The 21,322-nt window shown below is 28.7% G+C and overlaps 1 protein-coding gene and 1 long non-coding RNA gene across 6 annotated transcripts in view; one reads left to right on the top strand and one right to left on the bottom strand.

Moving 5' to 3' along the window:
* The window catches only part of LOC142324692 (synaptic vesicle glycoprotein 2B), a 241,801-nt gene that overhangs the window by 169,422 nt on the left and 51,057 nt on the right, over positions 1 to 21,322 (top strand). For 4 of the 5 annotated variants that reach the window (XM_075365602.1, XM_075365595.1, XM_075365618.1 and 1 more), the window contains one exon: positions 4,186 to 4,332. In XM_075365602.1, the coding sequence (XP_075221717.1) occupies positions 4,293 to 4,332 (40 nt within the window). In that variant the 5' untranslated portion in view covers positions 4,186 to 4,292. Of the gene's footprint in view, positions 1 to 4,185; positions 4,349 to 21,322 lie in introns of those variants that run through there. The other variant, XM_075365626.1, reaches the window with a different exon arrangement.
* On the bottom strand, positions 2,920 to 20,560 carry LOC142324714 (uncharacterized). Its single transcript, XR_012756370.1, has 3 exons — positions 20,502 to 20,560; positions 10,694 to 10,838; positions 2,920 to 3,113 (listed from the first exon to the last, which is right to left on the bottom strand). It is a non-coding gene; the product is annotated as an uncharacterized LOC142324714 (long non-coding RNA).

Raw genomic sequence — 21,322 nt, 5'->3', positions numbered from 1 at the left:
AAATATGTTGACATGTAGTGCTGTAAATCCACAGTACACCAGTCCTAGTGCTAAAGACCAATTTACTTTTAAATCAGAGGCTTGGAGGCAGGAGTATAACCCGGATCTATGTTTCACCTCAACCAACAGCAAAAGTCGGACGCTGCTAGTCACCTGAAAAGTTCTCTGCATCTTTCCCCACAGCCAGCACCGTCCAGTTATTATAGAGGCAGGCAGCCAAATTCCTCTCGTGACCTCTGTACCTCACCCTAGATGGAACTTCAAAAAGGCTAATTGGGAAAATTTTTCTAGGAATCTGGATAAATGCCTAGGCTGGATACCACCAGTCAGCAAAAACTATAGCAGATTTATTGGAGCAGTAACAAGGACCACTAAGAAGTGCATCCCTAGATGGTTTTGCAGAGACTATATCTCAAGGTGGTCCCAAAATAGCGAAAATCTCTACTGAAGTTTCCTCAAGACGGGCGATCAGGAGGTGACAGACAAGCTTCTCCATAGCCTCGATGCTGCAAGAGAAGAGAAATGGTCAGAAATGGTGGGAAGCCTGAACTTTCAGACCTCGAGTCGTCATGCATGGATTCTGCTAAGAAAATTAGGAAGTGGAACTCCTATTCAGAGACCAAAAGCAAGTGTCTCCCCGAACACCGTAGCATCCCACATAGTGGCAAAATCCAGAGTACCAAGAGACAGGGTGCACACTATTGGGATAAAACACGAACTAAGAAACTTGAGGAGGAAGGCAGGAGAGACTGAGTACGCTCACCCTTTTACACTTGAAGAGATTGAATCAGGGCTCAAAGATGTTGCTCCAGGAAAAGCACCAGGGTTCGATGGTATCAGTCTGGAATTTTTATTAAACTGCAGAAAATACCCAAAACTTTGGCTGGCCAGATTCTTCACTGACATAATGCAGACCGGTAGCGTGCCTAGAGAGTTCAAGCAATCGAAGATAGTGTCCATTTTAAAACCAGAGAAGCCAGCAAACTTACCTAAGAGCTACAGGCCTACAGCATTGCTATAACTGACATATATTACTAGAAAGGCTTATCTACAGCAGAATCTGTCAGAAGACATATGATGTTATACCAATTGAACGAGCAGGCTTTAGGCCAAACCGAAGTTGCACCGACCAAGTTCTCTCACTCACAATGTACATTGAAGTGGGGTTCCAAAGAAATTTTAAAACCTCTGCTGCATTCGTTGATTTATCGGCCGCTTACAACACTGTCTGGAGAGAAGGTATGATTTGTAAGGTCCTCTGTGTAATCCCATACAAACTAACAGCTCGCCTCCTTAATAACATGCTGAACGACAGAATGTTCCAAGTTATCATGGGATCCAATATAAGCTCACCGAGGAAACACAAGAACGGCCTGCCACAAAGGTTAGTACTTGCACTTCTCCTTTTTAGCCTCTATGTTGCGGACATGCCAGAGACAAGATCTAAAAAGCATGGCTACGCTGATGACTGGGTGCTAACAATAAAATGTAGTTCATTTGAAGAGTCAGAGGAGGTCCTGATGGCTGACCTGCAGAAACTGGGAAGGTACTTCTGGAGATGGCGTCCAACCAAATGCTTGTAAAACAGAGGTGTCATGTTTCCATCTGAGTAACAAGTTTGCTGATAGGGAGCTTAAAATTCTATTTGAGAATACATGGCTCTTTCACAATAAGACATCAAAATACCTAAGCATGACACTTGATAGAACAATTTCATTTAAGGAGCACCTAATGAAAACTGTAGAGAAATTGAAAGCGAGAAACATTATACATAAGCTCTGTGGAACAACATGGGGAGCATCGGCTTCCACTTTGCGCACATTGACTCTGAACCTGGTCCTCTCAGCTGTTGAATATTGTGTGCCAGTTTGGCTTAACAGCACTTATGTTCATAGAATTGATGCTCAACTTAAGAACACTATGAGAATGATTGCCGGGGTTATCAGGTCTACTCCTGTGGAATGGCTCCCAGTATTGAGCCACATATCACCCCGAAACCTGCACCATATGAACACTCTTGTAAGAGAGTACAAGAAGATTATGGTCAATCAAAACCTGCCAATACATGAGGACATTGAGGATGCCAATTGTGGTCACCTTCGATCTAGAAAGCCACCTATCAAAACAGCAATTGCTGCCACAGAGAACAGATTTAACCTAACTGGCGCCTGGCATCAAGAATGGACTACAAAGCAGAATAACCAACTCCCATGTATTACTCAAACGCCGCTGGGTTTTGACTTACCATGTAAGTCATGATCAACGCTAAACAAAATACGAACTCAGCATGGTAGGTGTGCCTGTTTCCTGTATAAATGGGGTAAAACACAGACACCCCTTTGTGAGTGTGGTGAAAATCAAACTGTTAGACACATCACAGAAGTTTGCCCTAGGACAGCTTATGAAGCGAATCCTGAAGATTTCCTGATGGCGACTCCAGAATCAGTGGCATATATTAGTTTGTTAAATCTTTTTGTAATTTTGATTGTAATTGGTGTTGTGTTTTGGTGACATACGCTAAATAAATAAATAAATAAATTCGAACATTGTAAAATAAATATATGATAACATGATATAATAATAACAATAATAGTAATAATAATAAAATAACACACAAAATTTAAAATACTGATGTCAATTGTAAACAATTTTAGTAATGATCCTCCCCTTAACAGAATTCTGCAAACACCACTGCATTTCTGTATGGTCTTACATCAGAAATTACATTCCACTTAAGTCAGAAGATAATTTATAACTATCAAACATTATTTTTTTATCACAGTGTTTTAAAAAGCTGTGTTCCTTTATAATATTTCATAATCTCTTTAGAAGACTTTATTATTTTGTTTTTATTTATCCTTCTAATTTAAACAGCACATATAAAAAGTTTTTGCTATTTTTCTTCTCTTTCTGTTGGAAAATCTTGTAACATAACAGTATTAATTATTTAACTAATTCATCTAGTTTCAAGACCTCCCATTCTGAAGTTGATCTCCTTCCTGTTGTAAAAGTTTTACACTACTGACTGATGTATATCATCTGGTAAACTAGTTTCTTCTCCAATATTTTATGTGATCATGTGGATATATTATTCCCACATAATCATAATACTCCTGAAAAGAAAAAAGAATTCTCTTATGTTTTACATTCTATTTTTCACATATTTACACACTAGCTCTGTTTAATGAATATAATGTTTATACAAAATATTAAATTTTTATTATAATGAAAAAAATGCATTTGTGACAACTTACTTCAGATTCCGGCAGTTTACTGCAAGTAAAGTAGAGAAAAATTTGAAACCAATTTAAAAAAAAATAAAAAGTTAGAAGTAGGTGTGAAATTTTGACCATTGAATAATCATTATCAGTAGACATACGGACTTCTCCAAAATACATTTATAGCCCAGTATATCAATATATTTTATTAAGCATTATATTAAATATAATATAATAATTAATAAAATAAATAAAACAAAATAAAAATTATGAACTACAAAAAAAAATATTTACAAAAATTAAAAAAAAAAAAAACTGTTAAAAATTGTTTAGATACTAAAATAATTTATACAATAAAATAATTTGTTGTACTTTTGAATAATTTCAACAGTAACTGCTTATTTCAACTTGAACTATTCAAAGCCAAATAATTTTCCCAATTTTTTTTTGTATTTTTCTTATAAATATAGATTGAACAAATTTTTTGTTTACGTTTCATATATCTTCTTTTTTTCTAATCTGTATTAAATAATATTAATTTGGTTTATCATTTAAAAAGCCGTGGTTTTAAATAAAACTTTTAATTCAAAGCATGCTTAAAAAAATTAAATTATTCATGTCAGGGTAATACATATTACAAGTACTAATGTTACTTTCACCTCTTTGTCTGTACAAGTATCTTGATCTTTCATTAAATTTGATATGAAATGGCAGTTGAGTTATAACTGCATTATTTATATTCTGTATTTTTTTATTGAAAGAAAAATTTCTGACTAAATTTTTTTATGGGCAAAAGAGAATTAAATAATAATTCTCTTATTCCTTGATAATAAATTATAATAAAGATAAATACATATTGAATTGAGAACATCCTTTTACTAAAGTCAATTGCAAAAATATTCTATAATTAAAAAAAAAAAACAACAAAGTATTTCAAAGGTTTTTAATTATTTTCTTTCTGTTTCAGATTTAGGCTGTGCTTTGGTGCAGTATTGATGTTGCTGTAGGTACTGGTATACAATAATAGTATTGCTTGGGTGAAAGGCACCATTGACTTCAGTTGGTGAACATAGGATGGTAGAAGGAGGTTGTAGAGGAGGAGGGAAAACAATAGGTGAGAGAATGATCAGGTAATTGTTGTGAATAATCATATTTGCACAAAATTTAACATTAAAAAATTAATTTTTAGTATGACTTTCATAATTCTATTTACTGTACTTTCAATGTGGCCTCACTAATATGCCTTCTAAATTCTATACTATCTTTACAAAAAATAATGATACTTCAGACATTTGGTATTACGATTTATGTAGTATTTAGATTAACTGAAAATTTGAAACCAGTTATATATTTTCATTGATGTGTTTTTTTTAAACATTGAAGATATTACAGGCTTTAGCTAAGGAATGAAATTAAATATTAAATTTATAGAATGACATAGAATTTCTCCTGCAAGAAAGAATGGAAAAGGTACTAAGTGTCAAGATGAGTTTGTTTCGGATTATAAAATGAATTACCAAGATAAAATAGATCATAATCTTATGAAATGTTGCACTCACATCCCAGAAACTTCATCTCACATACAATTTTCTTTTCTAATATAACAAAAATTAAATCAGTAACTTGTTTTAACTGATAATTCTTAGACTGTTATAATCTGAATGCAAATTTATGATTAAACATTATATGTTGGTCAACAATAAAGTACTGCAAACAATGAAAAAGGTTTTTTAATAGTTTGGAAAGAACATAAAGAACTGACTGGACTATAAAATGGTCAAAATTTTGCAGACTTGCTCAGTTTAAATATTAAAATTATGAGAGAAGACTGTCACAGGACAGTGCAGGATCTACTAGACTTCTCTTCAAATTGTAAATATAAGTAATTACAGGAAAAAGGTGATGCTAATAACTCATGAAGAATTATGAAGTAATTCAACTGCAATGTCATAGATGTCTCATTTGTTCATGAACTTCATTTTTTTTAATGTTTCAGGAGGGAGATAGATGAACGAGTAAACAATTTTTGAAGATAAATTAGGCTTAAGGTTCTGTTTTTCACATATTTACACACTAACTCTGTTTACTGAATATAATGTTTATGCAAAATATTAAATTTTTATTTTAATGAAAAAACAACATTTGTGACCACTTCATTCAAATTATGGCAGTTTACTGCAAGTAAAGTAGAGAAACATTCAAAACCAATTTAAAAAAAATAAAAAGCTAGAAGTAGGTGTGGAATTTTGACCATTGAATAATCATTATCAGTGGACATATGGACTTCTCCAAAATAAATTTATAGCCCAGTATATCAATATATTTTATTAAGCATTATATTAGATATAAAATAATAATAATTAATAAAATAAATGAAACAAAATAAAAATTATGAACTACAAAAAAAAATATTTTACAAATATTTAAAAAAAATGTTTAAAGATTGTTTAGATAGTAAAATAATGCATTTGTAGTGAAGACTTATGTCAACTATTTAATGATTAAGTTTGCCTTCTTTTTGTCTGAGTTTGTCCAAATAAAATTGAGAAGATGAACGCAATAAGTCAGACGAATTGGATGTGATAGTCTATGGGTGGCTTTTTATAAATTACCACCACAAGGATGAAGCTGAGTCAGTTAATGTTCTGTTTTTACGTTCCTAATTCCTGCTTTTTATCAGTTTGTTAACTGGTCATGGGTTTGTCTGTTGTGAAATAATCTAATTTGATTCCACAACTCCTTATTTTTTTATGTTTTATTAGTTCTCAAAAGAAAAAGAGATTGCAAAAACCATCTACATTATTTTGTGTTGGCAAGTTCAATTTCCAAGTAATTTGTTGTGTAGAATTCAAAATCTGTTCAAGAGCCATTTTTTCAACTTCAGGAGACTTCAATAATAAGGCTAATTTAAATGTAGTAAACAAAAAAAGGCTAATAAAGGCCAATAGGATAATGGCATTATCATAATGAAGATGCTAATTATTTGGACTGTAATCAAAACTGATTGAAATGAATTGGTTCTACCACAAATAGTTAAAAATGATGTTTCATAAATGTCTCTAGCTCTTTGGCATTCTCAATTCTTGGATCTACTGGAATTATTAATTGAATGAGCACCTTAAATATAAAATTTTAAATAATATGTAATATGAGTTTACTTATTCAAATGATATCAATATATTTCTTCCATGAAGTATATAATTCAGTTAGTTGAAATATTACAAAATGTATTCACATTTCTTAAAAATGTGAAAAGAGATGGTTAAGTATAATTATCATTATTTGATATGATTTCTTAATTACTTAGATAACATTGTTTTCATGGACATTAATAAGGAGACTTATTCTGGGTAAAAAAAAACCTACATGTAATTTTTAGGAAGATAATAAAGTCCTTTCTATAAAAATAACTATGATGGATTATCAGACCACTCAGTAGAGCATTGGTAAAATAACTCTGTACATGGGTGTTACTGATGTTGATTTTCATTGACAACAAAGGAAATAAAAATGATTAACCACTAGAACAAACTAAAAGAAGCAGAATTATATCACATTTTAGAACACCTTAAATAGTATTTCACCAGTTTTGAAGCGTTCTATGAAATAAGGACCATTGAGAATTTATTGGTGTTTGAGGGTGACAACTGCACAAGGTTAAGGTTACTGGAATAACAATTTGTTTCAGGCACATTGTAGCATGAATGTGTTGGTTAGGGCACAGCATTTACTTGGAGATAAATTACAATAGCATTTAATATGTCTGTATTGTTTAGCAGGCACGTTAAACTACATTCCTCTTATTTCTTGGTTCTTCAACTTAGATTTTAGAATAAAAACAAATATTTAAAATCTTATAAATTTTAATTATTTATGTCTGACAAGCTCACAAGTTGAGTAAGTTGTTATCCTTTTTTGTTGTTAAACATTTAAAAAGACTGCTAACTGAGTTAACTAGTTACAAAATCACTATACTTCATCTTTAATTTTAAATAAAATAAATATGTGGAAGGTGATAGTTTTTAGTTACATGTCACACATAAATTATAGTCTCGTAAGCATATCGATTTTTTGTTTTGATTCAGAGCATTAAATTACATTATTTTGGTTGACGATAGATTTTGTAAATATTTATATTTTTTTTATGAAATTGTTTTTATTATCTGATATAAGAAAAGTATGCAGTTTTTTCTTCATTGACAACAACCAATTTGACCTAACTACACTGGTTGAAATTGTCCCATTTCTTCTTCTTTTTTTTTCATTACGTGTATCTGTTTGACTTTCATGACTTATTAATGTTGGACCTCTACCTATGGTCAGCGTGGAAGTAGTTAAAATTTTTGAAATCCAAGAAGAAATGATTGAGAATGTTAAGAAAATTGTAAATTTTCTGAACGCTTGTAATCTTTGTTACCAGTGAACCAATAAACTTCCCTTTCCCTTGTACACCTGGCATGGAATTCTTGTTTTCTTAAGAATGACTGTGTCATTTCTTTGAGACTTGCCTTATTCAGATTGTTTGGTTATGGATATTAAGAGATATATGATTAAAAGAAAATGATTTAAAAGAAAAAAAAAATTGTCTTATATTTAAAAATTAATACAATAATATTAATTAAAAATAAGTGAAGAGTAGCAAATTTGGTTAAATTACAACTAATACTTCTATTTCCAATTTCTTCATATAATTCATCATATAATTCTTCATATATTTCTTCATTAGTAGTCTACTAGACTACTAATTTCAAACTTTTAGGACCTAAACTAAGCTTAATTAAAAAGAGATTAGAATTTTGAACAAAGTTAATTTATTCTCATTGTAAAAACCATAAGATTTTTTTTACTCTTGCACTGTTTCACATATCTAGATCAAGAGCAATGTCTCTGGAATGAGTTTAACTTAGTTAAAATTTTAAAATGGCACATCAAGAAGTGCTTTTTTATAAAAAAAAGAATAGAGAGCAATAAATAAAAAATGCATAAAAAATATGCTGTTTTTCAAATGTATATTCCTACTATAAAATATAGTTATAATTGGACCTGTGTTCTGTGACATGTTATTTCAGATGTTAAACTGACCAGTAATGGAAATTTACAACTACTTAACATGCAAGTTGTGTTATCAATTATTATTTAAAATAATAATTGTTATAATACATGTTATAAAAAAATGATATCAATGAAACAAACAATTTAGAACAATAATAGAAACATATACATTATGTACCACGAGAAAATACCTTATCTTCTAGCTATGTTAAAACATATTTAATTCTTAACAAATCAGGAATAAGGAGAATTTTAAATTAAAACAAAATTGAAAACACAAAAAAATTAATAAAAATAGCATAAGTTACTAACAATTATATTTTTTCAACTGATGAATAAAATTGAGCTTTATTTTAAATTTAGTTCATATAAGTACTACCGTTTGTCATTATATAATGAAATAGTCTACGTATAATAGGAATAGCAATGGAGATTTTAAATTACTGCCAATAACAATTAATAGCAAGAAATTATGTAAAAGGAAAGATAACTAGTTAATCATCCACATCATCATTTAATCACAAAATTTGTTAATAGTATCATTTCTGTTTGGAATTTCCTTCAGTAGTTAATTTATAAAATTAAAAATGAACTAAACTTTTTTTTGTGTTTAATTTCTGTAAGATTTTTTAAAAATATTAAAATATTGATTTACATCATTTATTATATTAAAAATAAGACAATTAATAAGTGTAAAATTATATGTGACAGTACAGTTTATTACGTGTAATGCCTCAATCCGACTATATTTGTTTAATACAGTGCATTATCTACATGTTTGTATTTATATCCAGAGTGAATAAAATAGATAAAACTTTATTTTCCAGCACAATAGCTTGGTTACAACGTATTGCTTATGAGTTATGCTTCTTTGATAATTTGGAAGTACATATAATCATTATTTGTAAATGTCAGTCAGTAAGTAACTAATTGAATATTTAATAAAATAATTTTGTAATTATTTAATACAGAATACTATGAGGTTTATAAATACTGATTTTTGGAGGATACATTTTTAGGATGAGATATTTTAACAAAAAAAAAAACTGTACATATTTTTAACATCGCACATAATTTTTATCGCATGTAAATTGAATATCAAACAAAAAATGGTTCTAGGACTACTTTTAGAACTGGTATTTTACAGACTTGACTTATTATTTGTTTTCTACCTAACCATCAATGTTTTGAAATAACTAAGTAAATATTATATAATATGAGTGCTGAAAACAAATTTAATTATTTAGTTACTTTTTAAAGATCTAAATCTGCTGTAAGTCCAACTTTGCACTGATAAGCTGGTCTTGTACTAGTATATGCAAATGATTGCTGTTTAAAAATTGAAGCATAACAGTTGATACACATAAGTAACACTGAAATGTAATTAATCACTAAAATGTTTATCATAATATGGAAACAGTACCAAAATAGAACATAACTTTTTCAGTAATTATTTTAAATGGCATCAAATGCTATGATCCTTAATAATTAAAAAAAAAAAAAAAATGATAATATTCAGAGAATTGTGTCTAGTGTTCCAAACTTCAGTATCTTCAAGAACCAATTCAATATATGTGGTTTTGATTATTTTCATTTTACATACTTCTTGAAATATTTTAGGCATCGGTAAGTAGAAAGTAGTTATTGCTTTACCACTTTTTTATTGTAATTTAGTGAAATATTCAAACTATATTATAGCTCTTTTCTTACAGATGACAATAATTTTAATAATGTAATATGTATTTCATAACCTGCATGTCTTTTTAACTTCACTTCTTTTTTTATCAGCTGATTATAAAAAAATTCAGTGCATATATGAGTTGGTGTATATATATATATATAGTTTTATATTTCACCAACCCATCTCGTATCTCACTAAGATTTAACCTACAATTAAATTTTGTTCAAGTCCTGTATTAAGGGAACTGATTCTACTTTTTTTCTTTTAATTCTATGAGAAGAGGATATTTGTACTGAGAGTATTTTGATGGGATGTCAGAGTTAACGAAAACTTTATATGTACTTTTTTTTGTTTTATCAAAAATAATACTATCAAGATATTTTTAGAAGTAAAATTAAAAAAAAATAATCCCACCTATAATGATTTTAAAATAATTTTCTAACTTTTGATTACTTCAACTTTTCTTCAATTTTTAAAATTATTTTTTACCAAATAAATTGCAATTTGGATGGATACATTTTTCAAATCTTATCACAGGGAAAGGGAGCCCTTACACCCCTGAAAATTGAAATTCTGTCATTTTTTTTATTGTTTTAAACAATCAATTTAAATTATTTTTCTAATGATATATTGTCTGGGTGGGAATAGATTTTTAAAATTTGTCACAGCTTTAATGGGTTTATTCAACATTTCTAACAAGTTCTAATTCTAATTCAGACATTTTAATTATATTTTATAATACCTTAAAGTGTATAGAAGAAATCACCTTTAAAATTCAGACCCATTTTATCATTAGAGAACACAAGCTGTTAACGAATTAGACTGCATCACTATGTTATAGCTTCCTTGTCAGTAACTATCTAACAATAAGAAAATTTGTAACATTCCTGAAAAAAACATAAAATGGATTATTTAGATTACTTATTATATAAGATTAATTAACAACCAATTGCAAGCAAAAACAATTACATAAGAACGAAAAAAATCAAAATGAACGAATGAGAAAATTGAAAACCAGAACAGATGTTTTTTTTAAACTTAAAAGTTACTTAATCTGTCATGGCAATATTTTTTTTTACGCCCATTTCTACAATTTTTTCTTTTTGATGTTAGGTGGGAGTGATCTAATTAAATGTTTTATTGGGTGGATAACTTTCCTGACACCAGCCTACTGTACGGAGGTTGTATTTTTTAGAACTGAATTTTGTCATAAAGAAAATGCCCCTTGACAGGTTGAAACATGAACCTTGTGTATATAAGTTGGAGTTAGTAACTATTCCATCTCATTACTTGACCAATCCCTCACTTTGAAGTTGTACTAATTACTAAATTTTACATCAAAATAAATAGTTGATAAAAACAAACAAAACCAAAAAATTACAATTTATTAAACAAATTATTAAATAAACCAATAAAAAAAATTTTTAAGAATAAAATAACACAGACTAAATGTATATTCTATTACCAGATAAGTCTTCAATTAAAAAAAAAATGGCCTTCTTGACTGTGGAAATTAACTTATCAAAAAAACTTATTCAAAAATAACTCAATACTTAATCATGATATTTCTCTAAAGAAATTTGATGCTTGCTAAAGTTTCATTAAAAGTATTACTTCTTAAAAGTGTTTGGCATCTATTTATATATAATCTCTAAGAAAAAATCCTGAAAAATAAAAATGTATTTTCTTTTTAAAAGTAAAATTTTTCATTTGGATTAAAATTACTTGGAAGAACTATTTTGTTTTTTAGATTAAAGAAATTCTACAAATTTTATAATGAAGAATTGAATATTTATTTAATAAAAATTATTAAAAAATTGATTTCAGAATCATGTTTCCTGAAAAAGCCTACTGAAATGTATACAATAACTCACACACACACACACACACACACACACACACACACACACACACACACACACACACACACACACACACACGCATGTGCACGCATATATATACATTTCCAGTGTTTATAAATAGTCTAGCAAACTGCAGCCTAGAAAGAGCACGAGCATATTATCTGCTTACTGCTTCATTTTTTCTTTCTCTAAAAAATATAGAAGAAAAGGAACAAACAGTAACAAAGCAATAAATAGAAAAAAGATTATAATATATACATACACACTCACATGTTTTATATATATATATATATATATATATGAGTGTGTGTGTATATATATATATATATATATATGTTTTATATGACATTAGGGAGAGGATATGAAGTAACATTTTTAATAATAGGTGGTGAATTGGGAGTAGGAGGAAGAAATAAAAAATAAATATAAATGGTCTTTAATCTGAATGTTAAATAATATCTATAGATCAAATACATCATAAAACAAAACATAAATCAATATACAGTAACACACCCTTAATTAGCAACTATTGATCATAAGAACATATTTTTGTACTTTAGAATGAAATGTAGATTTACCATCTCTTTCGATTATTCTTTAATGATAAAATTATCTACCTTCCAACACTTGTCCGTTTTCAAAAATTCACTGCTTGCATGTTAAGCAGTTTTAAAACATTTATGTTGAAAAAATGGAGTTTTACAACAAATTGTTTTTTTTTTAATGAAGGTATAAATGCTACTTTTTAATTTTTAGCAAAACATCAGTATTATACAAAGAATCAAAATTAATAAAAATATTTTTATTTTTGAAAAACTTAGTCAGTTTATTAGAAATCTGTGTGTGAATTGTTACTGAAAAATTCTTTCTGTTGGAAACTTTCTTATAAGAGTTGTTAGATATGACAACTCTGAGATATGTACAATCAACAATGCAAAAATATTTTCAAAGAATCATTACATCACATGCCAATTACATCTTTAAACAACTTCCTTTTATTTTGACTTCAATAAATACAATAATTATTAATGCTTATATAAACATTATTGTAGTTCATGTCCAGTGATTACTGATTATTTTGTATTCTTTTCCACAGTTTTAAAAATTGAAAGATTCTGTTGAAACAATTCTTTAGTGTACTAAACAGTCGTAAGATATCTTATCAAATAATCTTTTGTTACTAATGTTAATACGGAATATCTCATTAAATGAACAAAATAATGTAAATCTAACAAAACATATCAATTTTTTTTTCATAACAGTAATTTCAATTAAAGTAATCTTTTATTTATTTATTTTTTGTTTTAATTTATATTTATAAATTCATTTTTCTACATTCTATATCATTTTATTTAATAAAACTGTTTTATGTTACTAAACTTTTTTATATAATTTGAGAACTTTCAATAAAAAGTTTGTTGAGGTAGTTTCTATAAAAGTTTTGATTTTTTAATCAAACAAAATTAAATAAGATTAAATCACAAAAAAATGATATTAGTGAAATTTTTACCAAATTCTGTAGCAGACTTCTCTATTTAAGTCTTTCTCTGCATTCCCTTGTTTTAGTTCAAATTGCTCTTTGAACTCACTTTAACCTTGTTCATGCTGATCTTCCATTTCTCCTTCTTTACCCCACTATTTTAGCCTTTGAATAGTTAGTCTTCAATTCCACTCGCAAATCTATACAATTTTAATTTCATTTCAATTTCAATTTTTATTTCTATTTTATTTCATCCACTGTCATTCCTTCAACTTCCATTACTCTCCTTATTTTTGTATTTTACAGTGTTCCTTAGATATTCCTCGATATTTTTACCAACATTCAATTTCTATAAAGTAATTTCTCAAGATATATAGAAGTTGTCCAAGTTTCTGCCATAAAAGATTAAGTTTTGAAGAATAATTTTGTGAACTTTGATTTGATAGTACTAATTTCAACACCTATATAAAATTTTTTCTACTATATTTTCTTTTATAATCAACAACTAATAAGGTTTCAATTAAATCCATGTACAGAAAGTATCACGAAATTCTCCCAAGGCTTTCATAATCTGTTCTACTCGTGAAAATAATGGAAAAGTTCATTATAAACATATATCCAAAAATGATTCGTTTGGGGAGTTACCGCTAATGAAAGATTTCGCTCGGATTTAAGCTACCGGGTGAAATGAGGTGTGCTGTAATTTTTAGGACGTTAATTAAGGGGCAAAATTAGTGGTTTCTTATGATTTTGGATTTGAAAAATTTTCTTAGGGATTTTGATCGGAAATAAGTCCCAGAACCGTATCTGCAGTAGTTTTTGAGAAAACTGTGGTGAAAACCAATAAATTGGGGTAAAAACCGTGTTTTTTTGTCTGACGTACGAGTACAATAATCTTTAAACCTTTAAACAAAACTTGTAGAGAACTTATTTCTGACCAAAATGATATAAAACTAAGAAAAGCTGGAAAAATTCGAATTTAGAAACAGTACAGTAATACATTAGCCATAAAAGTACTTATTTAATGTAAACAAAATTAAAATTCTTTTTTGGTGATGTGAAAAATTGGTAAAAAAAATTTACTATTAAAAAATTTTAAAAACTGGAAATTACACAATTGTAAAATAAAAACTTCTTGGATGATAATTTTTTTATCAATGACAGAAATGCAATAAATTATTTTATTTATTAATGACAGAAGTGCAAAAAATTATTTCAAAGTTGGCAATAAAATAACAACAGCTTATCAACACTGCGCAATATTGTATTAATGTTTAAATAAATAATTCTGTAAGGAATATTGAGTATCGGGTACTATGAACTGTGCTATCGTTATGGAAGGTTTTCCGTGAATTTTAGTTGAACCGTGGTCGGTTCGCCATTGAAGTAATGTCGTAGTTATTTAAACAGAGGATTACGCTGGTATGATATTCATTTTCGGTGTGTAATAGTAATGCTACAGCTGCTGTAGTAAAATATGAAACATGTTTTCCGATCACAGGATTCCAAATCCCAAAATAATTAGATCGCAGTCTTCGGGAAACAGGTTCACTATCTAGTATTCGTGCCAACTACGAATAATCTGTCCCAACACGACTCTGTTATTGATGAAATTATTATCGATGCAGTTCAGCGCAGTCCAGGCGTCAGTACAAGACGTGTTTCTAAGCGAATCGGAGTTTCGTATTCGATAGTTTGGAGGACACTTAAACAAAACAAGTTTAATCCTTATCATAAACAGACAAATCAACATCTACACCCAGGAGACGGCCCGCTTCGCTTGGCGTTCTGCAACTTGTTGAATACAAATTAACAACTTTAAAAGTATGTTTTGTTTATTGACGAGGCAAATTTTACTCGAGATGGCGTGAACAACTTACGCAATAAGCGTACATGGACAGAAAGTACCGATTTAGCATCATGCGGCCTTCTTCACAATCAGCTGTTTGGACCGTTCATATTACCTGGCCGCTTAAATTCTGAGGTGTACTTGCACTTTCCTCAAGAAAAATTGCCGCAACTACTTGAAGATGTTTCTCTAGCTCTGAGACGCAAATTATTCTTTCAGCACGATGGCTTGCCTCCCCACTTCTCTCGTGCCATTTCCACTCACTTAAATCATTTCCTTTTGACTGGGAGTCGTGGCGGCTCTTGTAATAGTAAATTGGTTGCTCGTGTTACTATTCATGTTGAAAATCATTTCCTTGAGAAATGGATCGATAGTGGAGGTTCCTGGTCATCAAGATCGCCTGATCTATCACATTTAGATATTTGCGTCTGGAGCTGGATGAAAACTATTGTAAACAAAACAAATAAACATTCTCGTCAGGAATTAATTGTCCGCATTATGGATGCGGCTGAATAACTTAAGGACAGCTCTAAAGAACCAGAAAGAGCAATAAAAGCATTACAGAAGCGTGCTAAGAAATGGTGCTCAGAAATGTTGAAAATGGCGAGCTCATGTTTGAATATTTATTATAAACTTTTACGTACGCCTACAAGTTGTAGTAGTAAAAACTTTAGTTATAATAATAAATTCACTTTGTCTAATATACTGTTTCTAAATAAAATTAAAATTTTTTGAACTTTTCTTTGTTTTATTCAACTTATCTTACACATTTTGTTCAGAATTAAATCCTCTACAAGTTTTGCTAAAACGTTTTGTGTTTATTATACATGTAACAAACATACAAATAAACAGGATTTTTTACCTCAGTTTATTGGTTTTCATTCCAATTTGTCAAAAAAAAATACCGCAGATACGGTCTTGAGATCTATTTTATTCAATTTTTCATGTCAGAAACCAAAAGAAACCACTAATTCTACCCCTTGATTAACGTTCTAAAAATTTCAATACGATTTCATTTCACCGGAGTAGCTGAAATCCGAGAGAAATTATTCATAAGTCGTAACTCGCAAAATCCTACGGCTAATCGTTTTTGAGTTATGTGAGATACGTAGTACATAGACGTAGTACGTCCGTACAGACGTTACGTCAAAATGGATTCAGGGATGGTCAAAAAAGATACGATATTTTCCGTTGAAATCAGAAAACCAACATTTATTGCCATCACAATACTTCCTTTACATCCTACAAGGGAGTAAAAATACGTAGGTAAATCAAAGATATTTAAATTTCTTTTGTCATATGCATAAATTAATATTAAATTGTTGTAGTGTAATAATATCTATTATGATATTAAAAGTATTCTTGAATGGTTCAAGAAAATTAGTTGAAAAAATTCTTATAGAAAAGTTGTATATATCTTACATATTTCTTCATTTCAGACAATCTGATCTGATATTCAGTAATAGTTAATATCATTTCTCTGTATTATTTTTATCATGCTTGACTTTTTTTACCATATAATTGATATATTTAATTTCAGTTTCATTTTAATGCAAAAACTTGCATTTCTTCCAAACAACTATTTTTGATAAACCTTTAACAGTTAAATAGTAAAAAATTAAATAGCTCTGTTTTTTATACAGGCATTATTAATCACATAGGGATCAAATACTGTTTCTTGCGTAATTTAAAGCAACCTTCCATATTGTGAAGTTAGGCTCAGTCCTTGTTATTTACCTTGCTCTCATTGAGGTCACTATTTCTCATAAACAAGACTATTGTATAGATGATTCACAAAGATAACAATACACAATGGCCATCTATGTAAAAAATTCAACGAGCTCAACTATAGACTACAGTAACTAGTAATGCAAATTAGTCAATTAAATTTTACAAATAAAATTTAAATTACATCTATCTAAAGATTTATTGATTAAAAAGACACCATTTTAAAAATAGAAGAAAATATTTAGTTTATATTTTTATTAAAAATTAATATAGTACACAGAAGTGATTAATGTTGTGAGAAGTCTAGAGTGATAATGTACTCCTACATTAAAAAATTGAAAATTCTCTCCTCAAATTAAAAGTTTATATTGTTTTAATAGTTTTTCTTTTAGTTTTGTCACACAAGATAGTTAGTTTGTATCATTTTTAAAGTACTTGTCTCTCTTTTTGTTACTCTATTTTTAACTTAAAAACCACTGATTTTATTTCAATAAACCATTGGAAAGTTTGTTATCAGGACTGGCAGGGTATATATAAACATTTCAAGAATACACTTATCAATGGCAATATAGTTTTGTCAAAGATAATTGTTACTGCTATTTTTTTTGTTTGTAATCCATTCTATTAAAAACCTAATAGTTACAAATGTTAGAGGACTTATAATTCTAACTCTTTATCTAAAACACTTTCTTAGATATTGGACTAATGGTTCAACCTTCTCTGGACTAGATTTACTGCCATTTTCTTATTTCTTTTTTTTTCAACCATGGGAGTAAAAACATGTAATATTTTTCAACTGTTTTTTAAGTAAATATTTTTTTAATTTTTATCAAGGTCTCCTCTTCTCTTCTTTACTAAAAAATAAAGGTTTTTATTCATTTTTGCTTTTGTAGTATACTATCATAATCTTGTAAAAATGACATTTTTAACATTCTAAACATGGTTTGTTTCTGAGTCAATGCTGTTTCAACAATGCATCTACTATTTTTAAAATCAGAGGTAAAATCTACTTCACTTCTCATGGTTTCAGTTTAACATACTATACATGCTTATAGTTTTTATAGTAAAAAATCAATTTTTTTATTATATTTAAAAAGACCGTTATATAAAAAGTCAAACGAATATGAAATCATGGATCATATATATCACAGTTATAAGTAGCATGATATGAGTCACAAGTCAACCCTGATATCATTATAACCATTCTGAAGAACAGCAAGCATTCTAAGGCAGGTCAACTAGAGAAAGTGTCAAGTTAAATGGTCTCCTGCTGTCTTTTTTAGTGAATTCAATAAAGCATATGAGTGTCCTAAGCCCACCAGTACACAGGTATTCCAATCCCACTTCATGAACTCGCTGTATAGTGAACATCAATACTACATAGATAGTAACTCTTCATTGAATTTATGTGATTAGTACTTTTTATCTTTCATGCTAGAAGAAATAACTGGAACAGGTAATGTGAAGTTACAAATTAATGCACCCTTTTAAAATATGAAATATTTATACATATATACTGCTTTAACAAATAGGAATTTGCAGTTATATTTTTATGTTACTATGTGCCCTGCTAAGTTAAAGCAATCCTATATTGTAATGATTCTCAGTAGAAAAGGGTACATTAATTTGATGATTTACACTATCTATCTACCTATCTCACCATCATTATGGGTGTAATACATATAAAGCACCTAATGAGGTGCATAAGAACCAACTAGAATTCCTTTATCTGAGAAAAATGGTTTTTACAAACAGCCATTTACCATGATGGTCAGAAAAAATTGACTTGTAGTGGTTCTTTATGTATTTTGAATGTCAGTGGACTTACTATGCTAATATTTTTTTTTGGCTTATTGAAGAAGGAAATCGATATTACTATACAAAGAGGAAGAGAGTTTTTGTTTGTTAGTGATAAACAAAAAACTACCCAATCTATTGCTACTAAATTTTTACCCATGTTACTTGGCATAAATGAGAAGAATTTTCATTTAAAAAAAAAAAAATATATATGTAATAGTGTAGGCTTGTCAGTTAATGAATTTTAATTAATGAACTCTGAACAGGGTTTGAACTTTGAATAGTTCCAAATAATCGAATGAATAATATTACATAATAATAGATAGAATTAAATTTACATTACATAATTTATATTAAATTTGCATTGTGATAATCAATCTATACTATACAATCTATACTATTATACAAAGCAGAAGAGAGTTTTTTTTTGTTCGGAATAATCAAAAAACTACCCAACCTTTCGCAACTAAATTTTTACCTATGTTTCTTGGCTCAATGAGAAGGTTTTTGAATGTATTTTATCTCGAAAAATTGTAGTGTATGTGTGTGTATATATATATATATATATATATACATGTAAAATGTTGTAGTAGAGATTTGGGTTATGGCACAAACTTAAATGAATTGAATTAATGAATTGTGAACTGTCAGTGTCTATCACTCTGTAAGCTGGGTTTGAACTGATTAGTTATGAATATCTAAAAACTAATTTCTAAATTTTTTGAGTTTCATCTAGTGTTTTGAGTTTTCAAGGGTTAAATTGATTTTTGAATTTTCTTTAAATCCTGTTATTTTTTTAATTTCTCAGTAACAAATGAAGAAATCAACCTGATTTTTGGTGAGTATAATCATATATTTCTAGATTTTTGAAATTCAACCTTGAAAGGAGGATGAAGAAAGGTAAAAAATATTTGAACAATGATTGTAAATTTTACCAATCCTGACTGTAGTAAACAAAATATTCATCAAAATTGAGCTTGAAAATATTTAAAATATTTTCAAGCTGTTGTTTTAAATATTTAAAAACAATTTTTGGTTTTTTTAATCCAGATTTTTTAAGGTGCGAAGGTATTTGGCACTTGGCTCAACCAACGCAGCCACTGCCACTGTTACTGTATGTGTAACTGGCTGCATCTGCCTTCGGTTACTTGACTAATAAACATAAAATAAAAATATTGACTGCTATGGGAAACACAAGTAACCTATAGCTGGGTGAAGCTGCAACACGGAGCTTTTTTTTTTTTTTTTACCTCCGGATCCACTGTGAGATGAATGATTTGTAGCGTGTGTGAAAATGCACTGACCGTGATTCAAACCTGGGACCTCCAGATGAAAGACCACTCGTGCTACAGGGGCCGGTGCAACAGGGAGCTAGTAGAAAATAACTTCACCTCTCACTTTCCCTTGTAAGTCTGGTATGGGATACTTGTGTTTTTTTTAAGAAGGATATATCATATTTGGAATGACTTGTGATCCATGTCTGCTTGCCTACAACTTTTACAGTTTTGTACTTTAAAACAGATTTTTAAACAGTTTAAACTGTTTTTAAACAGTTTTTCTTGTTAAAATTAACAATTTATAAGTGCCTGTTTACCGTTGATTTTCAGTAAGTAGATTGTGTAAAGGCATTGTCACAATGCCTTTACACAATCTACTTACTGATAATACATGTTCTACTCTCAGCCTGTTATAAATTTGTTTTTGCTAATATTATTCACATAAATTTGTATAATTTAATTTTATAGAGACTATTAGAATATTTTTAATGAAGAGAATGATTAGAATTTGAGTTATAATTAATATTATTTACATGATAATAAGATTAATAACATACCATTGCAATTTATTTATTAAGATGAACTAGATCACTGCATTCGCTTCAGCTGAAACAGTCTAAAGATGATGTTTTTAAAATGATTATAATTTGGTAGTACAATAGTTTACAACTCACCATATTTGCTTAAAATAACTAAATTAATTGATAATCATATTGTATTTGACTATTGATAAATCACCAGTCAACTAAATTAACTAAAATGATTAATTATTTGTTTTAAATTAATTGAGCCAATTGATCAATTAATTTATTCAGAATAACCAAGTTCTTAAGTACTTTAAATTAAATTTAAGTATGGTACATCTATTTTGATACCACAAAACAAACCACTACTGCAAATAATTTAAAACCAAATAAATATTTTGATTTATTTTTATTGTTTAGAAAATTTAGTGTTGATCTATTAGATTCCTTTATTCTAAATATATTATTAAATATCTCTTTTTTTATCTTTCTTCATTAACAGGAAAAATTTCTAAAATTAACAATTTAAAAGTGCCTGTTTACCGTTGATTATCAGTAAGTAGATTGTGTAAAGATATTGTCACAATGCCTTTACATGTTCTACTCTCAGCCTGTTATAAATTTGTTTTTGCTAATATTATTCACATAAATTTGTAATGTAAGACAGTTTAAATAAAATTTTAAAATAAATGTTATTAAAATAATAAAAAATAAATAAATTTATTATTAAAATAAAACATGTTGAAAAAATTGTATCTAGCTACTGACTGATCTGTGAACAATATATGATATTAAGTTTATAAATTCTGAGTAGAAAGGTATTACAATTACAGAAAAAGAGTTAGTACACCTTC

The sequence above is a fragment of the Lycorma delicatula genome, chromosome 1 (genome assembly GCF_047948215.1).
Source record: "Lycorma delicatula isolate Av1 chromosome 1, ASM4794821v1, whole genome shotgun sequence".
Taxonomy (NCBI): Eukaryota; Metazoa; Arthropoda; class Insecta; order Hemiptera; family Fulgoridae; genus Lycorma; species Lycorma delicatula.
The sequence above is the reverse complement of the archived record's forward strand: the minus strand, read 5'-3'. Positions and strand labels throughout refer to the sequence as shown.